The sequence below is a fragment of the Cyanistes caeruleus genome, chromosome 26 (genome assembly GCF_971803275.1).
Source record: "Cyanistes caeruleus chromosome 26, bCyaCae1.hap1.1, whole genome shotgun sequence".
Taxonomy (NCBI): domain Eukaryota; kingdom Metazoa; phylum Chordata; class Aves; order Passeriformes; family Paridae; genus Cyanistes; species Cyanistes caeruleus.
Window position 1 is genome coordinate 1,520,194 of NC_141726.1, and position 20,272 is coordinate 1,540,465.

The 20,272-nt window shown below is 50.6% G+C and overlaps 1 protein-coding gene across 17 annotated transcripts in view; it reads left to right on the forward strand.

Annotated features, from left to right (window-relative positions):
- SCMH1 (Scm polycomb group protein homolog 1) overlaps positions 1-20,272 on the forward strand; it is a 63,191-nt gene that overhangs the window by 15,186 nt on the left and 27,733 nt on the right. For all 17 annotated transcript variants that reach the window (XR_015279434.1, XR_015279435.1, XR_015279436.1 and 14 more), the window contains exons 3-8: positions 3,717-3,801; positions 6,385-6,453; positions 10,591-10,661; positions 11,841-12,075; positions 14,407-14,495; positions 15,040-15,283. Coding sequence is in view for 13 of the 17 variants with exons in the window: in XM_086863809.1 (XP_086719935.1) it covers positions 3,777-3,801; positions 6,385-6,453; positions 10,591-10,661; positions 11,841-12,075; positions 14,407-14,495; positions 15,040-15,283 (733 nt within the window). In the remaining 4 variants the exon portion in view is untranslated. The remainder of the gene's footprint in view (positions 1-3,716; positions 3,802-6,384; positions 6,454-10,590; positions 10,662-11,840; positions 12,076-14,406; positions 14,496-15,039; positions 15,284-20,272) is intronic.

The window sequence follows — 20,272 nt, forward strand, 5'->3', positions numbered from 1 at the left end:
TAAATCAGTTGGTCTTTTTACATTTTTAAGGTAGCATCCTGCTGAAATGAATTTGCACATTGATCTGTCCTTTCAGGTTATAAATTCTGGAAAGCAACACTCCATAATGCTGTAGTTCATGCTTGGGAGATTATCTTGATCTCCACAAGCAGGAGAAACAGAGCTTTTGAAAACAAGGGGAGTTTTAACTCTGGTGTGCAGCTCTGTGCAAGTGCCAGGCTCTGGAGATGGAGCACTGCAGCGTGTGCTGGGCTGTGGAAATCTCAAAGGCTTTATTTGATACAGCAGAAAGATTGTGTCCTTTGTGCCATAGATCCAGCCAACAGGTCCATGTTTGTGCCTGAGGTGATTCTGGAAGATCTGTCTCTGTGGATAGCCCGGTTTTGCCCCTTGGATACCAGACTGTAGCTTCTGCTATTTCTTACTTTCACATTTTTTCAATCTTTAGTCCCTGGATGGAGCAAAGGCCACGTTCATTGGTACCACGGTGCTCCTGTCCTGCAGTGCCTGTGAGCTTGTCTGTTCTGCTTTTGACTTTCTTCTCTCTACACTGAAGTCTCCTCACTGGGGCATTTCAGCCTTGTCAAAACCTATAGAGTGATTTTTCTTGCTGTCCAATCTGTTGTCAGTGAGATAAAGTCCCTGGGTGTTTCAGGTTGGAAGGAGCTTTTGGAGGTTGTCTGGTCCAATGTTGCATGCAGAGATGGGCTGACTTTGAAGTCAGTCAGCTACAAGGTTAGATCAGGCTGGCAGGGGAGGGAGCTGGTGGTGTTTGGAGGATCTCCAAGGGTGGAGATTTTACAGCTCTTCTGGGCAACTATAAATTACAGACAGTGGAAATCATCAATTCCCAAGCCCTGTGTTAGTAAAGCCCAGGGGCAGCAGAGAGCCAGCTCCTGTCTGTGCTCCCTGGGAGCAGGGACAGGATCCAAGGGAATGGCTGGAGCTGTGTCAGGGGAGGGACAGGCTGGATATGAGAAGGTTCTTTCCCCAGGAAATGGTCATGAGCCTAAGCCTGCACGTGGAGCATTTGGACAGTGCTCTCAGACACCCCCAGGGTGGGACTGTTGGGGTGTCTGGGACAGGACAGGAGGAGGATTTGGTGATCCTTGTGCATCCCCTCCCAATTGTAACTGTTCCAGTTCCAGGAGGGCTGGGGTACACAGTGTCTGTCTCCATGGCTGAAGAAAGGCATCCCTGAATCCCTGGGATGCAGTAAGGCTGGTGGCTCCCCTCTGGCAGTGTAGGTCCAGCTGCCCCTGGGGCAGGCAGGATGAAGCTGTGCCTCATGGAGTTTGGATCTGCCTCTTCTCTAGGCATTACATGACTCTGAGCACACCAATTATTTTGGGTTTTTATTTCTTGAGTCATGATTTTGCAGGGTTAACCCACGTGTTGCTGTCCTGTGGTGTGAGATGTACAGGGGATCTGGGTAGTGCAGAGCTGTGGTGGAGGTTTGTGAAGGCTGGCAAGAGTCAGGCTGGGGCTGTCACATTTGGACAGTTTCTTGGAGATGTATTTTGGAGTGCAGTGTCCTTGGGCTGGCACTCGTGGCTCTCAGCAAAGTGGGACTCCCCATGCAGCTCATGTCTCCTCCTTTGGGGAAGAGTCACCATTTGTTTATTTATTTAAATTGCACATTTACAACATCTGATTCTTTTCATAACAGAAGATCTTGCTGAGAGCCTGCTGCAGTGTTGGCTGAGGAGTACCAGCAGTCAGCTCTGTGCTTTATCAGTATCACAGAATTATAAAATGATTAAGGTTGGAAAATGCCTCCAAGATCATCAAGACTGAATGCCACCATGTCCTCTACACCAGAGCACTAGTGCCACATCCAGTCATTTCTTCAGTACACCATCACCTCCCTGGACAGCCCATTCCCATGCTTAACCCTTTCCTGAAAAGATTCTTCCTGGTGTCCAACCTGAACTTCGCCTGGCATTTTCCTTTTGACATTTCCTCTTGAACTGTCCCTTGTTCCCTCAAAGAGGAGACTGACCCCTCCTGTCTGCCCCCTCCTGTCAGGGTGAGAAGGTCCCCCTGAGCCTCATTCAGGTTATTCCCACTGTGAGGATGGAGGGTGCAGCAGTGCAGCCTTGTCCTGGGTCATAACCTTTCACAAACCCTGTCTGAGCAGCTCAAAAACAGTCACAGTTTTTTTTTCTCCCAGTATTTCTGAAGGGAAGGGGTCACACATCCCTGCCAGAAGCACTCTGAGGTGCTCAGGCTGAAGCAGCTTTTCAGAATCCCTCAGAGGAGCACAGGAGCTCCTGTGCCAAACAAATGGGATTTGTGTGTGTGGGTAATTGAGAAAATCCCACAGACAGCAGAGGGTCAGAGCCAGAGATGGCAAATGCTTCTTGTGCCTTTATATATAAACACCTTTCAGCCTGGGTTTTTATGTCTAGGGGACTTTTCATGCCAGGACTGCTAGCCTTTAATAAAAATAACTGAAGAAAATTATGAAAAGCAGCTTTAAAAGTTGTAAATAACCTTTCACATGTAGGTTACCTTCTGTTACTGAAGGGGAAACCAGCCTTACTCCTTTCACAAGTGTGTACAGACACACACGCTATTTAGGAGAGTGATTACTGTGCACCTTTTGATTTGGATTAAAAAAATAACCAGGATTTTTTTCCCCTTTAGTATTTAATATTCCTTCAGTATTTTTCTTCTAAGAGTATTGCTCAGTGTTGCATGTAAAGAGGCTGTAGTTTGTAGAGCTGTTATAGAAAATTAAACTCTATTTCTCTTACATTTAGAAGAAGCCTGGTTTTCAAAACTCCAAATTCTTGCCAAATTGGATGTGTAAATAACCCTTGAAGCAGCTACTCAATGCTGTGTCCTGAGACAGCTTCCTCCTCCTCCTGACTGCCCCACTGTGAACAAAATGGAATTATATTGATACAATTAATCTTTCATTAGTTAGTGGAGTGTCAAAACATGCTATTCCTGGCTTTCCCAAGGGCTTGTTTGTAACTCAGACATTCATTTGGATGCTTTTTGGCAGGGCCTGGCAGGGCTTTGTGGGTGTGGCAGACCCTGCCCTGTGAGAGTGGTTGTGCTGGGTCCCTGTTCACATCCAGCACACATCTCCCAAGAGCTCTGATTTTTCAGGGATATATCTTTGTAACAAGAATGTAAATGCCTTTGCTTGTTGGGCACAGTCCAGCCAGTTTTTCTTCAACCAGGAAAAAAAAAAAAAAATGCAGCACAACTTGGAGACTCGTGGCAGTAGGAACAGCAAAAGTATTTCCTGGGTCATTGTCCAATTTCTCATCCTTATTCCCCAGAACTGCTGGGAGCAATTTGAATTGTAAGTGGCAAGCTGGGGATTGCTGTGCTGCTTTGCCAGAGTTAATGTTATGTTTCCATGTGTTTTCTTTCATAAATTCCAGCTCTGCCTCCCTTTGTTAGTAAGTGGGAGCAGCCCCTCCTTCCACACACACACTCTGGACCCACTGTAGGGTTAGCACAGAGACAGGCATGTGCTTCTTATGCTTATTTATGCTGCTCCTGCTGCCATGAATTTGATGTTGTCCACAAATTGGAGAAAGTCTTGTAGTTTCAGGGGGTGAAATGAGTTGTGTGTGTTCTGTGCAAGCCCGGGTGACAGAGCATGTGTTTCCCCCCACTGCGTGATGAGTTAATGGTGCAGATGACTGTGTGCTCCAGAATGGGGAATTTTCTCATCTTTATTTCTTTTGTCCTAGACATCTTCAGTTCTGTAAGAGCAACCCAGTCCCAGGATAAGAACAGCAGCAGGTGGTAGAATGCGGAAACCAGGCCCTCAGAAAGGTGAGCAGTGATGCTTGGCACAGCCAAGAGCCCTGCAGTGAGCTGGCGTGGCCCGAGTGCCTCGGGGGGCTGACAGCGGGGTGGGAGCTGAGGGAATGAGGTTGGAAGCCCAAAACAGAGCTGTGTGTTTGTCAATCAGTGTGCAGAGAGCAGTTCATCAATCCACCCCCGTGACAGGAAGAGGAGAATCCCTCTTTGGGGCATCCCTGCAGCTCGTGGGGCGCGGTGTCAGCAGCGAGGGTGCCCTGCAGAACCCACGGCAGCATCTGGCAGAGCTCCCAGCGTGAGGCAAAGTGCCTGTGCTGGCACAGACCTCCTCCCTCTAATGAGCCATGAAACCAGAGACCAGCCTACCTTGTGGAGAGGAAATCTGTCAGGAGCTTCCCCTGCCAGCAATCCCTTGGCCCAGCACGTGCTTCCTGGGTCCTGCATCCCCAGCAAAAAGGGGTGAAGCCGAGCAGGCTGCCTGCAGCTGAGCTGCTCTGCCTTCTCGTGCTTAACAAAAATATTGATTTCCTTTAGTGCTGTGCCATGCATGTGCGTTTGACTGGAGTGATCTCATCACATGCGCTCCAGAGGAGGGGGGAAGGGAGCAGCGAGAGGATGGAGCATCCTCCACAGCTCTTTGTTCACATCTGCTCCACACTCTCCCAAGGTTTATTGCAGGAGATTTCTATGCTCCGTTTCTCTCCTCCCTTGATTTTTTTTAAACGTCTCCTTTGCTTCTGTCGTGGTTCATCTTACAGCAGCATTATCCTCTTCCTAACACTGCTTGTCCTTTAATGAAGTGAAAATAAATGAAGGAAAGCAGGGAATGGGGAGACCCTGCTGCGAGGCAGCTGGAGGGCTTGGCAATAAAGGAGGCTGCTTGATTAGTCAGCAGCATGGCCGAGGCCCGGGCTGGCTGCATTCAGCCTCACTCACAGCTTGTTCTCTGTGCTCCTGGAGCCTCCAGCCATCCTCTCTCTGTGACCTGTGCTCAGAATGCCAGGCTCTGGGTTGTAGAGGCAACACCTGCACCGTGCACATGTGGGTTTCTGTCCTACTTACCTGCTTTTTTAATAATGCATTGAACTTTGGCTGTTTCTTTATTTGTCTGCAGAATTTCTTGTTTCTCTCTCTGTCTCTGCTGCTTTTGTATCCTGCTTAATGAGGATTTTTGCATGTTAAAGGTTAAGAACAAAATGTACCTTCACCTGCAGAGTATGGCAAGAAGCTCCTTTGAGTGCATGGATGCTGTTAGAGCTGTCCTGCGGCACTGAGGGGAGCTTTACCCACCCAGGGGGCTCTTTTGACTTAAATACTTTATGTCCTTTATCCTTGCTTTCTTAGGGAGATGGCACAATACTGTGCCTCGTGGTAATGCATTTATTAGGAAGGGTGTCCTTCAATCCTTTTCATTCATTTATGTCTCTCCAAGGAGGCTCTTTGTCTGGCCCATGTCTAGTGACTCTGTGGCCACACTCCATATGTCCCTCGTGTTCATTTAAGGGATGCTGATCTGGCATCCCTCTGTTGGGCTGGAGGCAGGGCAGGCATCCCCCACTTCTTGCTCTATCTCTTTCCAGAGTAATAAAACCTACGTGCTGTCTTGTCCTTTGTGCTGAAAAGAACATGTCAAGAAGAGAAGATTGCAAAAATAATTGTCCCAAAGCAATTCCAGACACGTTAAGACACCCCAGGCCACTTCAGAAGCAGCTCTTAGCCTGCCTCTTCCAGCTATTTGTCAGGAGATTTCAAAACTTTTCCTTTCACAAGGAACTGCTTTTCATGGGGGCAAGGCACATTTTGTAGGGCACTACCAAGCTGCTTTGTACAATAGCCCTAAAAATGGTCTGTAAAATAAAGGAGCTGGAGTGCAGCAGCACTCCCAGGGTGCCCAGCCTGGCAGCAGCAGGTCGAGGAGCTGGCTCAGGGTGAACTCTGCCATGGCACAGGGATTCTTCATCCCTCCTTTGGGCTGGAGGCTGCTGCAGGCTGGGATGAGCATTCCTCAGTTCCTTCTCTATCATTTTCCAGAGCTGTCTTGAGAACTTTTAATTTTTTGGGAGCTCTGGGACCCAAAGGTGTCATGAGCAAAGACAGCTGAGGTGAGCTGCTCTGCAGAGCTGGTGCTGCTTTGCTGTGATCTCTTCTGAGCTGCAAGGGACACAAGGAAACCTGGTGTTGTGTGTGGAGAGGGCACTTGTGCAGATTTTCAGAGAAGTCCTCTCCCTGTCACCATGAAGGGTTGAGGCTGTTTGTGTGGAATAACCTGGAGTTGACACACAAGGAGCCATTCTGCACCAAAGATTCACAAAGCCATTTTTAGTGGCTGTTATGTTTGTTCCTCTCAAGCCCTTCTTCTCATAGCTGAAATGATGGAGCTCTGTCAGTTTGCTGTTCTTTGTTATTTCTTTTTGCTGAAGGAGAACAGTGGCTGGTGGGAGCTAAACAGGGATTGAGGTGAGGAGGGGAGAGATAGAGGCAAATCATCCACATTACTGGGGTGATGATAGGGGGGTCACTGCTCTCCTCTGAAGTGTAGAAGGGTGCATTATCTGGCTCCTTTCCCTGACACAAATGCTCTGTTTCTTGTCTCAGCCATAGACTGGAAAGATGGTAAAAAGCACAAGCACAGCCGCCCGTCAGAGTCTCCCTCCCAGTACCAAGGTAAGAGAGCTCCCTTCTTCCTCCCCACTTTTTTTTTTTTCACCCTCCCTTCTCCCTTTTGCAATTTCCAAAGATTTTTTATTTTTTTTTTTGACAAGTGCATGGTGCAGCAGTGAGGACTGGGGGTCACCCGCAAGAAACTGAGCAGCTCATCACTACCCAAAGCTTGGGCACATCTTTGTAGGGTTTGGGCCTGGAGAAGAGAAAGATCAGAGGAGACCATAGAGCCCCTTCCAGTGCCTCAAGGGGCTCCAGGAGAGCTGAAGAGGGACTTTGGACAAGGGTCTGAAGTGACAGGACAATAGGAATGGTTTCACACTGTCAGAGACCAAGCTCAGATGGAATATTGAGAAGAAATTCTTCCTTGTTAGGGTGGGGAGGCCCTGGCACAGGGTGCCCAGAGAAGCTGTGGCTGCCCCTGGAAGTGTCCAGGGTCAGGTTGGACAGGGTTTGGAGCAACCTGGGACAGTGGAAGGTGTCCCTGCCCATGGCAGGCAGCAGAAAGGAATGGGATTTAAGGTCCCTTGCAACCCAAACCGTTTTGTGATTCTGCACAGTGAGGGGGTAAAATTCAACATCTTTCCAGTGCAGAGCACCCTATAATCCAGGCAGGATTTTGGGTCAAGCTGCATTGGGGCATGTCTGAGGAGAGCAGGACAGACCAGACAGCACCCTGGTGTTTCAGAGCTGGTAGTTTTGACTTGCACAGTGTCAGATTTTACCGAGTGGGACAGTGAGCAGTGGGGCTCATGCAGCTGGATTGATGGCTGAGCAAAGTGCCTGGGATGGGGCAGGGTGGGACAGGAGGGAGCTGTGCCTGTGGGAGAGCTGACCCCTTTGGGAAGCCATGCTCAGACATCAGGGACAGCCACTGTCACCTTGGATCTGTGAGCCCAGACGATGCTCTGCTCATTTTCATACCCAGCTGGCTCAAACTGTGCTGCTCTCGTGTGCTGCCTGGGTGCTCCTTAGCAGCCACACATATGGGCTGCAGACTTTAATGGGATGCCTTGATCTGGGTAGAGCACATTCTCCTTCACAGATGTGACCTGAAACACACTTGTATTGTTTCAGTTGGATTGATGACCCCTCGGGAGCCAAAATGCTAATGGAGCCCAAACCAGACTTCAGTGAAAGATATAAACAGAAACTCCATCTTCATTTAAATTCTGGGCAAAGGATCAATGTTAAATGCAACATGAAGAGAATCAAAACATGAGGGTGCAGAGCTGCATTGTTCACAACTACTGCAGTTTGACCTCTTGGGTGTGTGGAGTGTTTTATTTGGAGTAAATATTTTTGAAGGTTAAGACATCAGAGCCCAGATTTGATTGTCTGCCTGGAAGTAATATCTGCCTTTGGCATGAGCACACGACAAGGAGCTTTCCCAAGGCAAGCACAAGTGACAGACAGTCACCCCAGTGGCATTTCCACAGCCAAGTCACAGGGAGTCACACGGGTTCCCAATCCTTGGCTTTTGTTTGGCTCACAGATGTAGGTGCAAAAACAGGGTGTTTCTTGTTTAAGTGTCTGTCTCTCATTTCTTCCTGTGAAGGAGATCCAGAGTGCTGGAGAGAGGTGGAGAGGGACTTGGCACAAGGGCCTGAAGTGCAGGGTTTCCTCTCGTGCTACGGGTGTGATGGCAGCTTCCAACTGCAGTCTGCACTTTTGACCTTGGGTAGTCTTGAAAAAGAAGTGCAGGTTCTACCTGTCCTGCCATCTGTGTGTGAGGGGATGGCTGGCAGTGAACAGAGAGGGAGGGAGGGAAGGCTGAACACTGCTGTATCAGTTCTGTCTTTTCTTAGAAGTCTCTCTGCTGCTTCTGCTTTTCTTTGCAAAATAAATCACCAGAACCATTAGTTGTAGGAATTAGAGAATCACACAATATCCTGAGCTGGAGGGGACCCCCAGGATCATCCAGTCCAACCCCCAGCACCCCCAGCCTGGGCACCCCTGGAGCGCTGTCCAAAGGCTCCTGCAGCTCTGGCAGCCTCGGGGCCGTGCCCATTCCCTGGGGAGCCTGGGCAGTGCCAGCACCTCTGGGGGAAGAACCTTGCCCTAAATCCAGCCTGAGCCTGGCCTGGCACAGCTTCATGCTGTTCCCTTAGGTCCTAGAGAAGCTGCAGTTCTAGTGCTGTGTGTGTGTCTTCATACAGTGGTTGAATCCCAGCAGGCTTTAGAATTAATCTCAAATAAGTTCCATGTCCAAACGCTATTTTTAGAGGCCTGCAGCTGTCTCAGAGATTCTCTGCTCCCACTGGGGCTGTGCAGCATGGATCTCTGCTGTGGGGTGAGCTGCTGCAGGGAGCAGGACAGCCTGGTTTGGTGTGGAGCGAGTGAAAAGTGGAAAGATTAAAACCAGGACAACTTCTAATAGTGATGGATTGAAACCAGCTGAGGGGAGTTTGTTGGGTTTTTTTTTAATAAAAATTGTCAAGCCCAGCTGATCCTGTTCAAGCTGCTGGCTCAGGGCCTGGGGCTAAGCCTGGCACTGCTCACCCAGTTCTGTCACCTGGACATCCTCTGTTCCAGCCTCTGAAGGGCCACCCCAGTCTGAGATGAGCCCAGAGCAGCTACCAGAGTTTAGGAGGGGGATGCAGAAGGCATTTCCAGGCCAGGAGTGCCCAGCTTTGCTTTGCCTAGATGTTTACTCCACATTATTCATACAAAGAGTTTCATTGACAGAACCAAAAATAAAATTGTATCTTCAATTAATGCAAAAGAATTTAATGTGAGAGCATCATTGCAGTAACTCACTGAATTTCTTCATTCACCCAGTGTGAAACTGTGGCTGAAAGGAAAATACGTGCCAGTGGATGGAGCTGAGCAGTCTGGGGCATGGAGAGTGCTGTCAGTGTGGAAACAGCGATATTCAGCCAGTGTGGCAATGAAACTGTGCCTTTTTCTGTTAATTTTCCCCATTTCTAACAGTGTACTAGTCATCTGCATGGGAGGTGGTGAGAAAGCAGCGTTCCTTGTATTTATTTGAAGCTTGTAGATTATGAAGGCTCCTCTGTGCACAAGGCAGCACTGAAGCAATGTGTGCTGACCTTACTGCCTCAGTTTTCAGAGGTGTGGTGTGTGCTGCAGTAGCTAAAATGGCTCTTAATGTGGCTTTTGTTTTGAAAATAGACTGATTAAGAACTTGCCGTGACTCGGGAAGCAGTGGCTGACTTGAATTGTGCTGCCACCAATGCTCTGGAAATGCCTTGAAAAGGGAGGTCTCCTGGGAGCTGTTTGGATGAATACAAGTGAATGTCACGCTGGAAGGTTCCTCTCCCAGCTGCTCAGTTTAAATGGCAAAAGTCACGATTTGCTGGGATCACAGGAGCTTTTAATTCCTCATTTAATAACAGGTTTCCCTGGGTGGCATATTGCTTTTACCCTTCCTGCTGCACGTGAGGAAGGTGCAGGCAAGGATGAAATGCGCTTCCCCTGGCAGCAGCACTGGTGGAAGGGGGTTTGGTGAGGTTTTGAGCTCAGTAAATCCCTGTTTGGAGGATCCCTGCTCCCATCCTGCCCATCCTGTGGGCTCCATGGCACTTCAGGAAGTTAACTGCTGACCTGTTATAGCTGGGGTTGGGGTGGGCTGTGTGTGTGCTGGACCAGGGGGACCATCCAGTCACCACAAAGCAGATTTCCTGTTCTAAATCCATGATACAGAATGGTAGGATCACAGAATGGCTCGGGTTAGAAATGACCATAAAGATAATCTTGTTCCAAGCCCCAAGCTGTGCTGCTCGTAGCCCACGGTGACTGTTTGCAATCCCCAGACTGAGTGATGTGTTTAATGAATGGTTTTTAAGGGACAGTTGTCTGGAAGGCTCCACAGATTCCCATCTGTGCTGGGTGTTTTCCATTAAGTTGTAGGTTGTTATCCTGACTCTGTGCAGCCCCTTCTCACAGTGCTGAGGCAGGAGGATGCCGAAGGCAGCGCTGTGCTTTGTTCTGCCTGTCACTTGCAGTTGTAAATCTTCTGTGCTCACAAACATCAGAGGTTCTTGGTGAAAACACGTTGCCTGTGAGCACCTCCTCTGTGAGAAGTGCAGAACTGCTGCCTTAGGAGTCTGGCTAGTTCTTTTGCTGAGAATTTTGCTCGTCTGTTCCTATTTGAATCCTTTTGTTTTCACTTCTCAGGTCACTTCACCTGGGAGAAGTACCTGAAAGAGACATGTGCCATCCCAGCTCCTGCCCATTGCTTCAAGCAGGTAAGAGCATGAAAACAAGAAAGGTCAAAGGCTGTGGTCCACTGGGAGCCCCAGAGTTCTGTGCCTGGAATAGGCCCCTGGTTTGGCAAGGAAGATACTTGAGGATACTGGAGACTTAACAGAAATCCAAGTGCTGAAGCAAAGATTAAAAAGATACATTTAGAGTAGCACAGAAGATTTTCCTCTCAGATATGCATGTTGGGAACACGAGTATGCTATTAGTCTGTCAAGCATGGGCCCTTGGAGAAAGTGTCCTGATCCATCTTTGGGTGGATCCTGCTCAATCTGGAGATTTTCAGCATAATTCACCCAATTGTTGTGACAGAATGGCAGCCCCTGGGCAGCAGGTACTGAGTGCAGGGGTGGTTGTGCTGAGTACAGGGGGTGCAGGAGTGAAGGAGCATGGGACACCTGGGTCTGGGCACAGAGGAGTGTCTGTGTGGGTCTGGGGTTGGCTGGGTGAGTCTTCCCAGGAAAGGGTTAATCCCCTACACTGGGCACTGTGGGGGCACCTCAGATCCTGGGATCAGTTTTGGGCCCCTCACAGCAAGGGGGCTGGAGTGTCCAGAGAAGGGAATGGAGCTGGGGAAGGGGCTGGAGCCCCAGGAGTGGCTGAGAGAGCTGGGAAAGGGCTCAGCCTGGAGAAAAGGAGGCTCAGGGGGGACCTTCTGGTCCTGCACAACTCACTGCCAGGAGGATGGAGCCAGGTGGGGGTCAGGCTCTGCTCCCAGGTAACAAGGGACAGCATAAGAGGAAACAGCTTCAACTTGTGTGAATTTCTTCACTGAAAAGGTGATCAGGCCAAGGAAATGTCTGCCCAGGGCACTGGTGGTTCAAAAAACATCTGTTTGTGGTGCTTAGGGGTAATAGGTTAGTGGTGGGCTTGGCAGTACTGTGGGAACAGCTGGAGTCAGTGATCTCAGAGGTGTTTTCCAGCATGAATGATTCTGTGATTCCAAGAGAAGGGGCTTTAGCTGCCTAGATGATGCAGGATGGAAGGGTGGGGGTCTGTTAAAGACCTGCCAGGGCTTGCTGAGTTCTCTGTGGTGCCTGGAGGGGCTGTCAGCCTTCAGCAGACTCCCTCTGAGTGCTCCCACTGCTGAAGCTTTGTGCCTGAGCCAGTGCATGTTTTGGCAGTCCCAGCTCTGACTGGCCCCTGCTCTGTCCCTCTCTTTGCAGTCCTACACTCCACCTGCAAACGAGTTCAAGATCAGTATGAAGCTGGAGGCGCAGGACCCCCGGAACACCACGTCCACGTGCATCGCCACCGTGGTGGGGCTGACGGGCGCCCGCCTGCGCCTGCGCCTCGACGGCAGCGACAACAAGAACGACTTCTGGAGGCTGGTGGACTCTGCTGAGATCCAGCCCATTGGGAACTGTGAGAAGAATGGAGGGATGCTGCAGCCTCCACTGGGTGAGCTGGAGTTCTGCTTGTCCAACCAGGGTCAAATTGATGGTGGGGAAAGCTTGGGGGTTTTTATAGCTCTGTGCTTGGAACAGAGGCTCGTGGCCTGCCCCTGCCTATCCAGGATGTACACAAGGTATATAAACCACAGCAGGTCTGGATTTCCACACAGACACATGGACAGGGAGATCCTTTAGACTGCAGGTGAAAGAGGTCTCTGCCTGCCCTGGTTGCAGCTCAAGCTCTGGATTGTTGCCCAGAGAAGCTGTGGCTGCCCCATCCCTGGAAGTGTTCAAGGCCAGGTTGGAATAACCTGGGATAGAGGAAGGTGTCCCAGCCCATGGCAGAGGGGATAAATTGGTTCATCTTTTAGGTCCCTTCCAACCCAGCCTACCCTGGGATTCTAGAATTCAATACCAGATTACCTGGACAGGAAACAATGTCTGAAAAGGTTCACAGTGACTAAAGTCCTGTTTCATATGAAGAGATACTTGTAATAGTTCATACTTATTTATTTAATTTTGCTTGACTACAACATTATAAATAGCCTGGACTGTCTAACACTTCTTCCAGTCTTCCATTAAACACACAACACTTTCCTTTTTCCTTGATGCTTGCCCAGTGACAAGCTGATTTTTTTCCTGAAAAATTAACCTGCTTTTGCATTCTGCTGCCCAACAGTTTTAGTGTCTTCATTAACCTCTCTCTCAATTAGCATATCCCCAAATAATACTTTCAGTGCCAGGCTGGACAGGGCTTGGAACAACCTGGTGTGGCCAGCAGAGGGCACGAAGTGCAGGTAACACAGCCCTGGCTGTGCCAGGGGACAGGGACGAGCTCGGGAACAGGTCTGGGAATGCTGCTCAGTGTGCCCAGCTCTGCTCTGTGCCACCTCCTTCACCTTGCACCAGAGAAGAGGGCACGGTTAGGTGAGATCTTAGGAAAAAATTCTTCCCTGGGTGGCTGGGGAGGCCCTGGCAGAGGTTGCCCAGAGAAATTGTGGCTGCCCCCATCCCTGGGAGTGTTCAAGGCCAGGTTGGATGGGGCTTGGAGCAGCCTGGGATAGTGGAAGGTGTCCCTGCCTGTGGCAGGGGAGTGGAAGTGGATGATTTTGCACCCAGCATGAAGACAGGTAACCAAGATAGTGCTGCAGTTGTCCCTCCTGCCTGCAGAGTTCAAGGGCCTAGAAAACCCAGCAAGGATTTTCTGTTTCCTGTAGTATTTTCCATCTGCACACATCTGCTGCTGCTGCTCTATCTTTACACAGATAATTCCAGTGGCAGGAGCCAGGGAACGGCTGGAGCTGGGCCAGGCCAGGCTCAGGCTGGATTTAGGGAAAGGTGCTGGCACTGCCCAGGCTCCCCAGGGAATGGGCACAGCCCCGAGGCTGCCAGAGCTGCAGGGATGCCCAGGCTGGGGGTGCTGGGGGGTCTGGGCAGGGCCTGGAGCTGAACTGGATAGTCCTGTGGGTCCCTTCCAGCTCAGGATATTTTATGATTCATGTAAAATGTTTTCTTTGCCACTCTGGGAGCTGAGCTCTTCCACCCCCTACGGTTGTGGCTACTTGGGTTGATTTCTGAGCTGATCTGACAGAGCTCAGGGCTGGCAGGGTGACCTGTGCTGAGTGCTGCAACCTCGGCAAAGTTTTCCCATGTTCTTGGTCCAGGTTCAGTGCCAGGATTGCCTTCAAAACCTCTCAAACACAGACCAAACACAGCTGAGCAACAGAAATTGCCTGTGCAGGAAGATGCACATTTAGCAAAGAAGATACTCTGTGATATCCAGAGCCTTCTTTTGGTTGTATAGTCATAGTCAGTGCCACATACTTCAGAACATGTGAAATTGCTTTTTTTCTTCCCATAAATCCTCTCTTCTTGTTATTTCTCCACTTTTTTCACAGCAGGTGTCGAGCCAAAACCTGACATTTTTCCCTGTAATGGTTAACTCTATTTCCCAGCCAAGTCACAGCCTCTATTTCTTCAGATTAGCTTGCCTGCAGCTCACACTAGAGGTGGAGGAGGCCACCCAGAAGCTGTGATTCCCTGTTGAGGAAGAAATTCCATAGCCTGCGTGTGCACTTGCTGATTCATGTCTCCCCTGCAGCAGGATCACTGGAGCTGGCAGCACTGACTCTGCACGAAGTGCTCAGCCTGGATGGTCAATGGATCAATGGCATTGTTATGATGAGTGAATATTGCAGGCAGACAGCTGTTTCCAGATGTTTCTTTTCAATAACACTAATGCTTTACATTCAGAATACCTGAAGTCCCATCAGAGCAGGCGTGTGCTGCATCAACCCCCACAGTCTAAAGGTCTCCATCTCTGCTTCCCTCCCCTCAGGCTTCCGGCTGAATGCCTCCTCCTGGCCCATGTTCCTTCTGAAGACTCTGAATGGAGCAGAGATGGCTCCTGTCCGGATTTTTCACAAGGTATTTCACTGTTTGTGCAGATTCTCCTGGCAATGGCCCCTTTGCTGCACCAAACTCACAGCTGGTCCCACAGGAGGTGACATTGCACAGCTCTGCCTCGGGGCTGCTCTAGGACAGACCTGTGTCCTCTCCAGCTGTGTCATAGCAATGTCAAGGTGTGGCCAAAGGTCTGCCAAGGAAGTGCCTTGGGCATCGGTGCTCAGGCTTGAGGCAGGAGCTGGTTTTTCACTGGAGCTGCAGGTGCTGCTCGAGGTGGGGAATGCAAGGTGGAAGCATCAGCACCACTCTGGAATGTCCCACTCCCTGGGCTCGGTGAAGCAGCCAGCTGAGGGCAGAGCTCAGGGTAGTGGACTTTGCTGCCTCTTGATTAAGGAGCAGTGGCTGTGTAGCCCAGCCAGTGTGTGCACCCCTATTGGGGTTCAAATCCAGCCCACTAACTCCCTTCAGCTGCTCCTGGAGGTGAATTTGCTGGTGAGGGCACAGCCCTGGTGTGGGGAGGCACTGCCATATCCCCTTTGAGCATATATTCCACTTCTTCTTGTAGGAACCGCCATCTCCTTCCCAAAACTTCTTCAAGACAGGTATGAAGCTGGAGGCAGTGGACAGGAAGAACCCTCACTTCATCTGCCCGGCCACCATTGGGGAGGTGAGAGGTTCTGAGGTCCTCATAACATTTGATGGCTGGAGAGGTGCCTTCGATTACTGGTGCCGATATGATTCCCGGGACATCTTTCCCGTAGGCTGGTGTTCGCTGACTGGAGATAATCTGCAGCCCCCTGGTACAAAAGGTAAGGCCCACGTTGTTGCTTAGCTGTGTTTCTCCTCCACTCAGCTCTCACAGAGCAGCAAAGCAGGCAGAGACTGGCAGCAAGGACACCTGGGTGCTCTTGTCTGGCTTTTGTGCTGCTTCCTGCGTGGCAAAGGTGATCAGGTATAGCACTGAAAGGTGCTGAGGAGCAGCTATCCATAACGATGGGCAGGAGGATGGCTCTGGGGAGGGGTGGTGCTGTACAGCATTGCTGAGGTCTGCTCCTCTCCAGGAATTTCCTTGAAGCTTTTCCTGCGCCTTTGAACCACATTTTCCTGCAGTTTTGCTCAGGGGGTCTGGAATAATGAGAATTGTGAAGCTGCAGGACTGCGCCTCTTTGTACTTTGGACGGTTTTCTTGGTCTGCTGTGAACGTGGACAAAGCAGGTGTGGAGCAGGTCATACCTGCCTGGTTCCTAGGGCTGTGATTGTTGGGCAGGAGCAGGGTTGGAGCTTGTTGCCTTACAAAGGCCTGAGCAGTGGCTGGTTTGATTCTCAGACATGTCTCGAGCTTTCTCACATCACAGTTGTGTTTGGGCCCTGGGGTCTGTCACTGTCCCCAAGCACATCCCTCTGGCATTTGCTGGCTGGCAAGCCCTGCATGTGCTTGTCAATGAAATGAGGGGCAGGAGAACAAGCTGTCTGCCAGAGCTGAAGGGTTGCTTAGGAAAGGCATTTCTCTGCCAAGGCTGTTCCTCTTGGCAGTCCTGGGTCAGCTCAGGCTGCACTGTCAGGCTGGTGCTGCCCTGGGCCAGGTCTGTGCTCGGGACTGCAGGGCTGGGCTCAGTGGATTGCCTGAGAATGACCTGTGTGCTGAGCTCTGGGCTCCCCTTGGCTGGAGATGATTCCTCTTTATCCTGGATTTCTCCAGTTTGCCTTCATGTTCCCAGCTTCTCCTTCTCTTCTTGCTGGTTGTTTGTGTCCCACCTGCTCTGCAGAGCACTGGGGCCCTTTTGGCCAGTGACTGACCACTCCAGTGGTGCCCTGGAGTCAGGGGCTCTCACCAGGCATCTCCAGGGTGCCTCTCAGGTGCTGCACAAGTGGCTCAAGACATGTTTGTGTTTGGTGGCAGCTCTCCTGGCAGTACCCTGGGGGTGGAAGGTTTCAGGAGCACGGTGGAAGCCACTTTCTCAGGAGAAGTGTCTGACCCACAGCCCCAGCAGAGGCAGCTCTGCTCCTCCCCAGCCTCCTCTTGCCAGGGGCTGAAGCTGTGAGTGAGCAGAGCCCAGTCAATTATCCAGAAACAACAGCCCATTGTGCCATCCTGGGAAGCTTGTGCTTCCCCCTGGGACAGATTTTCCCTTTCCCACCAGCTCCATGTGCAGTGACTCTGCACCTCCTGCTCATGTACAGAAATACTGACCCCCTAAAAGTCACATCTCCTCACTCACAGGCAGAGGCAGCCCTCACTCTTAGGCAGATTTATGCTCTCTTTTTCCTTTTTTTTCAACTCCTGGGACAAGAGCAGGGGTTGGCAGGAGTTGCATGAGCCATGCAAAAATTCCAAAGAGTTGAGATCAGCCTTGTCTTTGTGGTTTTACTTCTGCCTCTGTGACTGTCTGCTCCCTTTCCTGCCCAAGAATTTCTGACTTCCACTTTGTGGGATTAAACCAAAAGAACAGAGTACTGGGAACTTTCTCTAATGTAATTCCTCCTGTTTCCTCACTCCTCAGCCCTGCTGTGGTGTAGGGTTGAGCACATTCCTCCCAGACCTGGAAGTTCTACTCTTGGCAGGGTTGGAGGATGCATCACCACAGAGGAATCACCTTTTCCTTGAGCTCCTTCTCCATGTGCCAGCCTGGAGCCTGCAGGACCATGTGGTGGAGCTGGGCATTTCCCTTTCCTGGTGGGAATTCCTCTTGAAGAGAACTGGAGACATGCAGGCAGTCAGGTGCTGCTGTGGTAATACTGCTCTGTGCTCATGTTCTGGACTGACCCCTGTGGAAGCTGGGGAATCCTGTGAAGAGTTAACTCCATGGAGAATGAGTAACCCCGTGCCTTCCTGGGGCTGAGCAAAAAGAGGCCTCGTGGAATGAGCTCATGTTCAAGGGAAGCAGAACTTCAAAGAGGGCAGGCGTGTTTATTTAATGCTGCTAACTCCATTCAGCTCTAATCTGTCTCTGCTGCTGGCTGAGGTGGAGGAGTGCAGGGCTTCTCCCAGGCACAGTCCTTCTCCATCTCCAGGGCCTCCCACTCCCAGCAGTGTTTGCTTCGCTGGAGTGGCTGGGCAGGGAGCTGGTGGAGCTGGGGCCCAGCCAGCCACTCCAGGGAGCTTTCATCAGGGCACGTGTGTGTGCTAAAGAAGGAAAGAGGGAGGTCAAACAGCAAGGAGGAGCAGCCTGCACGCCTGCTTTGTAATTCCATTGCTGCATGCTGGCTGTGCAGCAGCCTCCTGGACATCTCCTGGTGCTCCTGTCTGGATGCTGCACACCTTGGAGCTGGGGGATCCAAACCAACACACCACCCGGGGGAAATGTAGCTCTGGGAGTGCCTGTGCCTGTGGTGGGTCCCTCCACATCATCCATGGGCTGGGGATGGATGTTCTGCTGGGCTCCAGAGCAAGGTAGAATGTGGAAGAGTTCATCCTGTGCATCCACAGCTTCTCCAGCTCGGCCTGGCAGCTGCTGGGGAGGCAGGTCCCAAAGGAGGGGGAGTTCTGTGTGAGTGCAGCAAACGTCCCTCAATGTCCCACCCACACCAGTGGAGAGCTCCCAGGGCTGTCTGTTGGCCAGGAATCTCTACTCCACTCCTCACATGTGGTTTACCTTACCTGTCTTTTCATATCTCTTGTACCTGTACTTTTTTACCCTTAAATACATATCTGGGCTTTCAGGAGTATAAGGTGAAAGGGACTTTGTGTTCAACTGAGTGCTGGCTGGGAGCCTGGAGCTCAGAGAACATCCTGAGCTGGAAGGGATCCACAAGGATCATCAAGTCCAACTCCTGGCCCAGCACAGGACAACCACAATCAAAGCTGAACAGCTTTTACTGTTCTTTCTCAAGTGTTTTCTCCAGGTATGTCCCTGGATCATCTCTCAGAAGTCAGAATGATGGGTAGGCTGGCTCAGTGACGGCTGCTGCACTTCCCTTGCTCAGGACTTGTGGGGTCACTTCAGTTTCAGAAATTAGAAGGGTTTAGCTGTTCCTGGAGGTGCTGCTTGTGCTCTCACTGAGCCAAGCACTCAACCCAGAAAGGTACTGACTGAGAAATATTTACCTGTCACAGCACACAGACATAAACCAGCTGAATTAACATTGCAGGGGGCATCAAACCCAAACTTCCTGCAACTTTCTGTTGCGTGGTGGGGTCAGAGTTTCAGAATGAGGGCAAAGCAGAGAAGAATGGTGTCTCCTGCCAGGTGTGTGAGCTTTTCAGTTGGGGTTAGAGATCCATGGGCAGCACAGCAGGTACAGTGCAGGAGGTGGCTGGTGTTCCTCAAGCCAAGAACATCAAGGTTTAGGTGTTGTGATGCACATAAGGGGTCTGTGCAATGCAGCAGTGGTTGGTGGAAATAATTTGGGAGGAAAGCAGAGATTGAAGGAGGAAAATGTGCATGTCAGGTGTGGTGGGTTGTCCCAGGGGGCAGCTGAGCCCCCCCAGCCACTTGCTCCCACAGTGGGATGGGACAATCATAAAGGTAAAAGGGTGAAAACTGATTCAGGTACAGAGTTTAACAGGTAAAACAAAATTGCAGGTGCAGGGTCAAGCCAGACAGTCACTGCTCCCCAGCACAGGCTCAGCATCCCCGGGAGAGCTGGGATGACAACACCATCACTCCATCCCCTCTCCTCCATGCTGAGCATGGAGCTGTACAGTCTGAGACATCCCTGGGGCAGTGGGGTCTCAGCTGTGCCCCCTCCCAGCTCCCTGTGAGCTCCAGCCCAGCCAAACCCATTGCTTTGAAAAAACTTTTGCATGCATTTTACTTTTTCTAACCATCCTGCTCTTTGGGATGCCTGTGGGCTCTTAGGGATGCCTGTGGGTCACTGCCACAAGTGCAGAGTGGATTTTGGGAAGTTCCCCATTAGAAGCAGTGCCAAAAAATCAATATTTAGGATCGACCTAAAGAATAAGGATGGTTGTTTAGTTACCTTAAATCATGGCTGGGGAGAAAGAGAGAGGGAGATGCACACAGAAATGGAGGAGCTTCAGGGAAATAAAGAGGGAAATAACTGTGATAAAAATCAATGAGAAAAAAGAAGAAACAGGTAAGAGGCTGGTTAATGATTGTTGTTTCCAGGGCCACCTGCCCTCAGCAGAGAGGTGGGATGAGGGAAATTCCCTTCAGCTAAGGCATGGTTTTGTAGAGAGATGTGTCTGCCTCTGTAATTCATGGGAAATTTGGCAGTTCACAGCCAACCACAGACTAGAGGAAAGTTCAGTTCTTTGTAGTCAGGGAAGCACACGTTGGAAGAGGATCCTTTTTGCTTTCTGAAGTGGTTTGTGGGATGGAGGACTGTGAATCCTTGGGGGAGGAGCAACTAAAGCAGGGTCTTCTCAGGTACCTGTGCATGGAGCCTTGATGCTCTGAGCTCTTCAGCTGAGGAGGTGATGACTGAAGGGTCTCTCTGCCAGCTAAAGGCACATGGGCTGACAAAAGGGCCTGGGCAGGTGGGGTGGGGCTTTCTGCCTGTGACTGTGGGCTGGGGCAGCTGAGAATTTCCACAGAATGTGTCTCTGCACAAGAAAGAGCTCTTACTTAAACACCAGCTTCAAGTTTTGGAGAAATGAAGGCATTTTTCTAGGCTTTGTGCCAGAGTATCAAGAACTTTAAAAGCTGGGATTTTCAAAAAGCATGAGACCTTTACAGGACCCTCGTACAGCTGGGTGCCAGTGGCTGTGTGCACAGTCCCACCAGTGCTGCTGCTGGGAGGTGCTGTGGCAGTGAAAGTCTTCCTGGCCTCTTGAAAAGCAGCTCATTTTCTCCATCCTGAGCAATCTGGATTTAAGCCATACCTGTGAAAGGGCC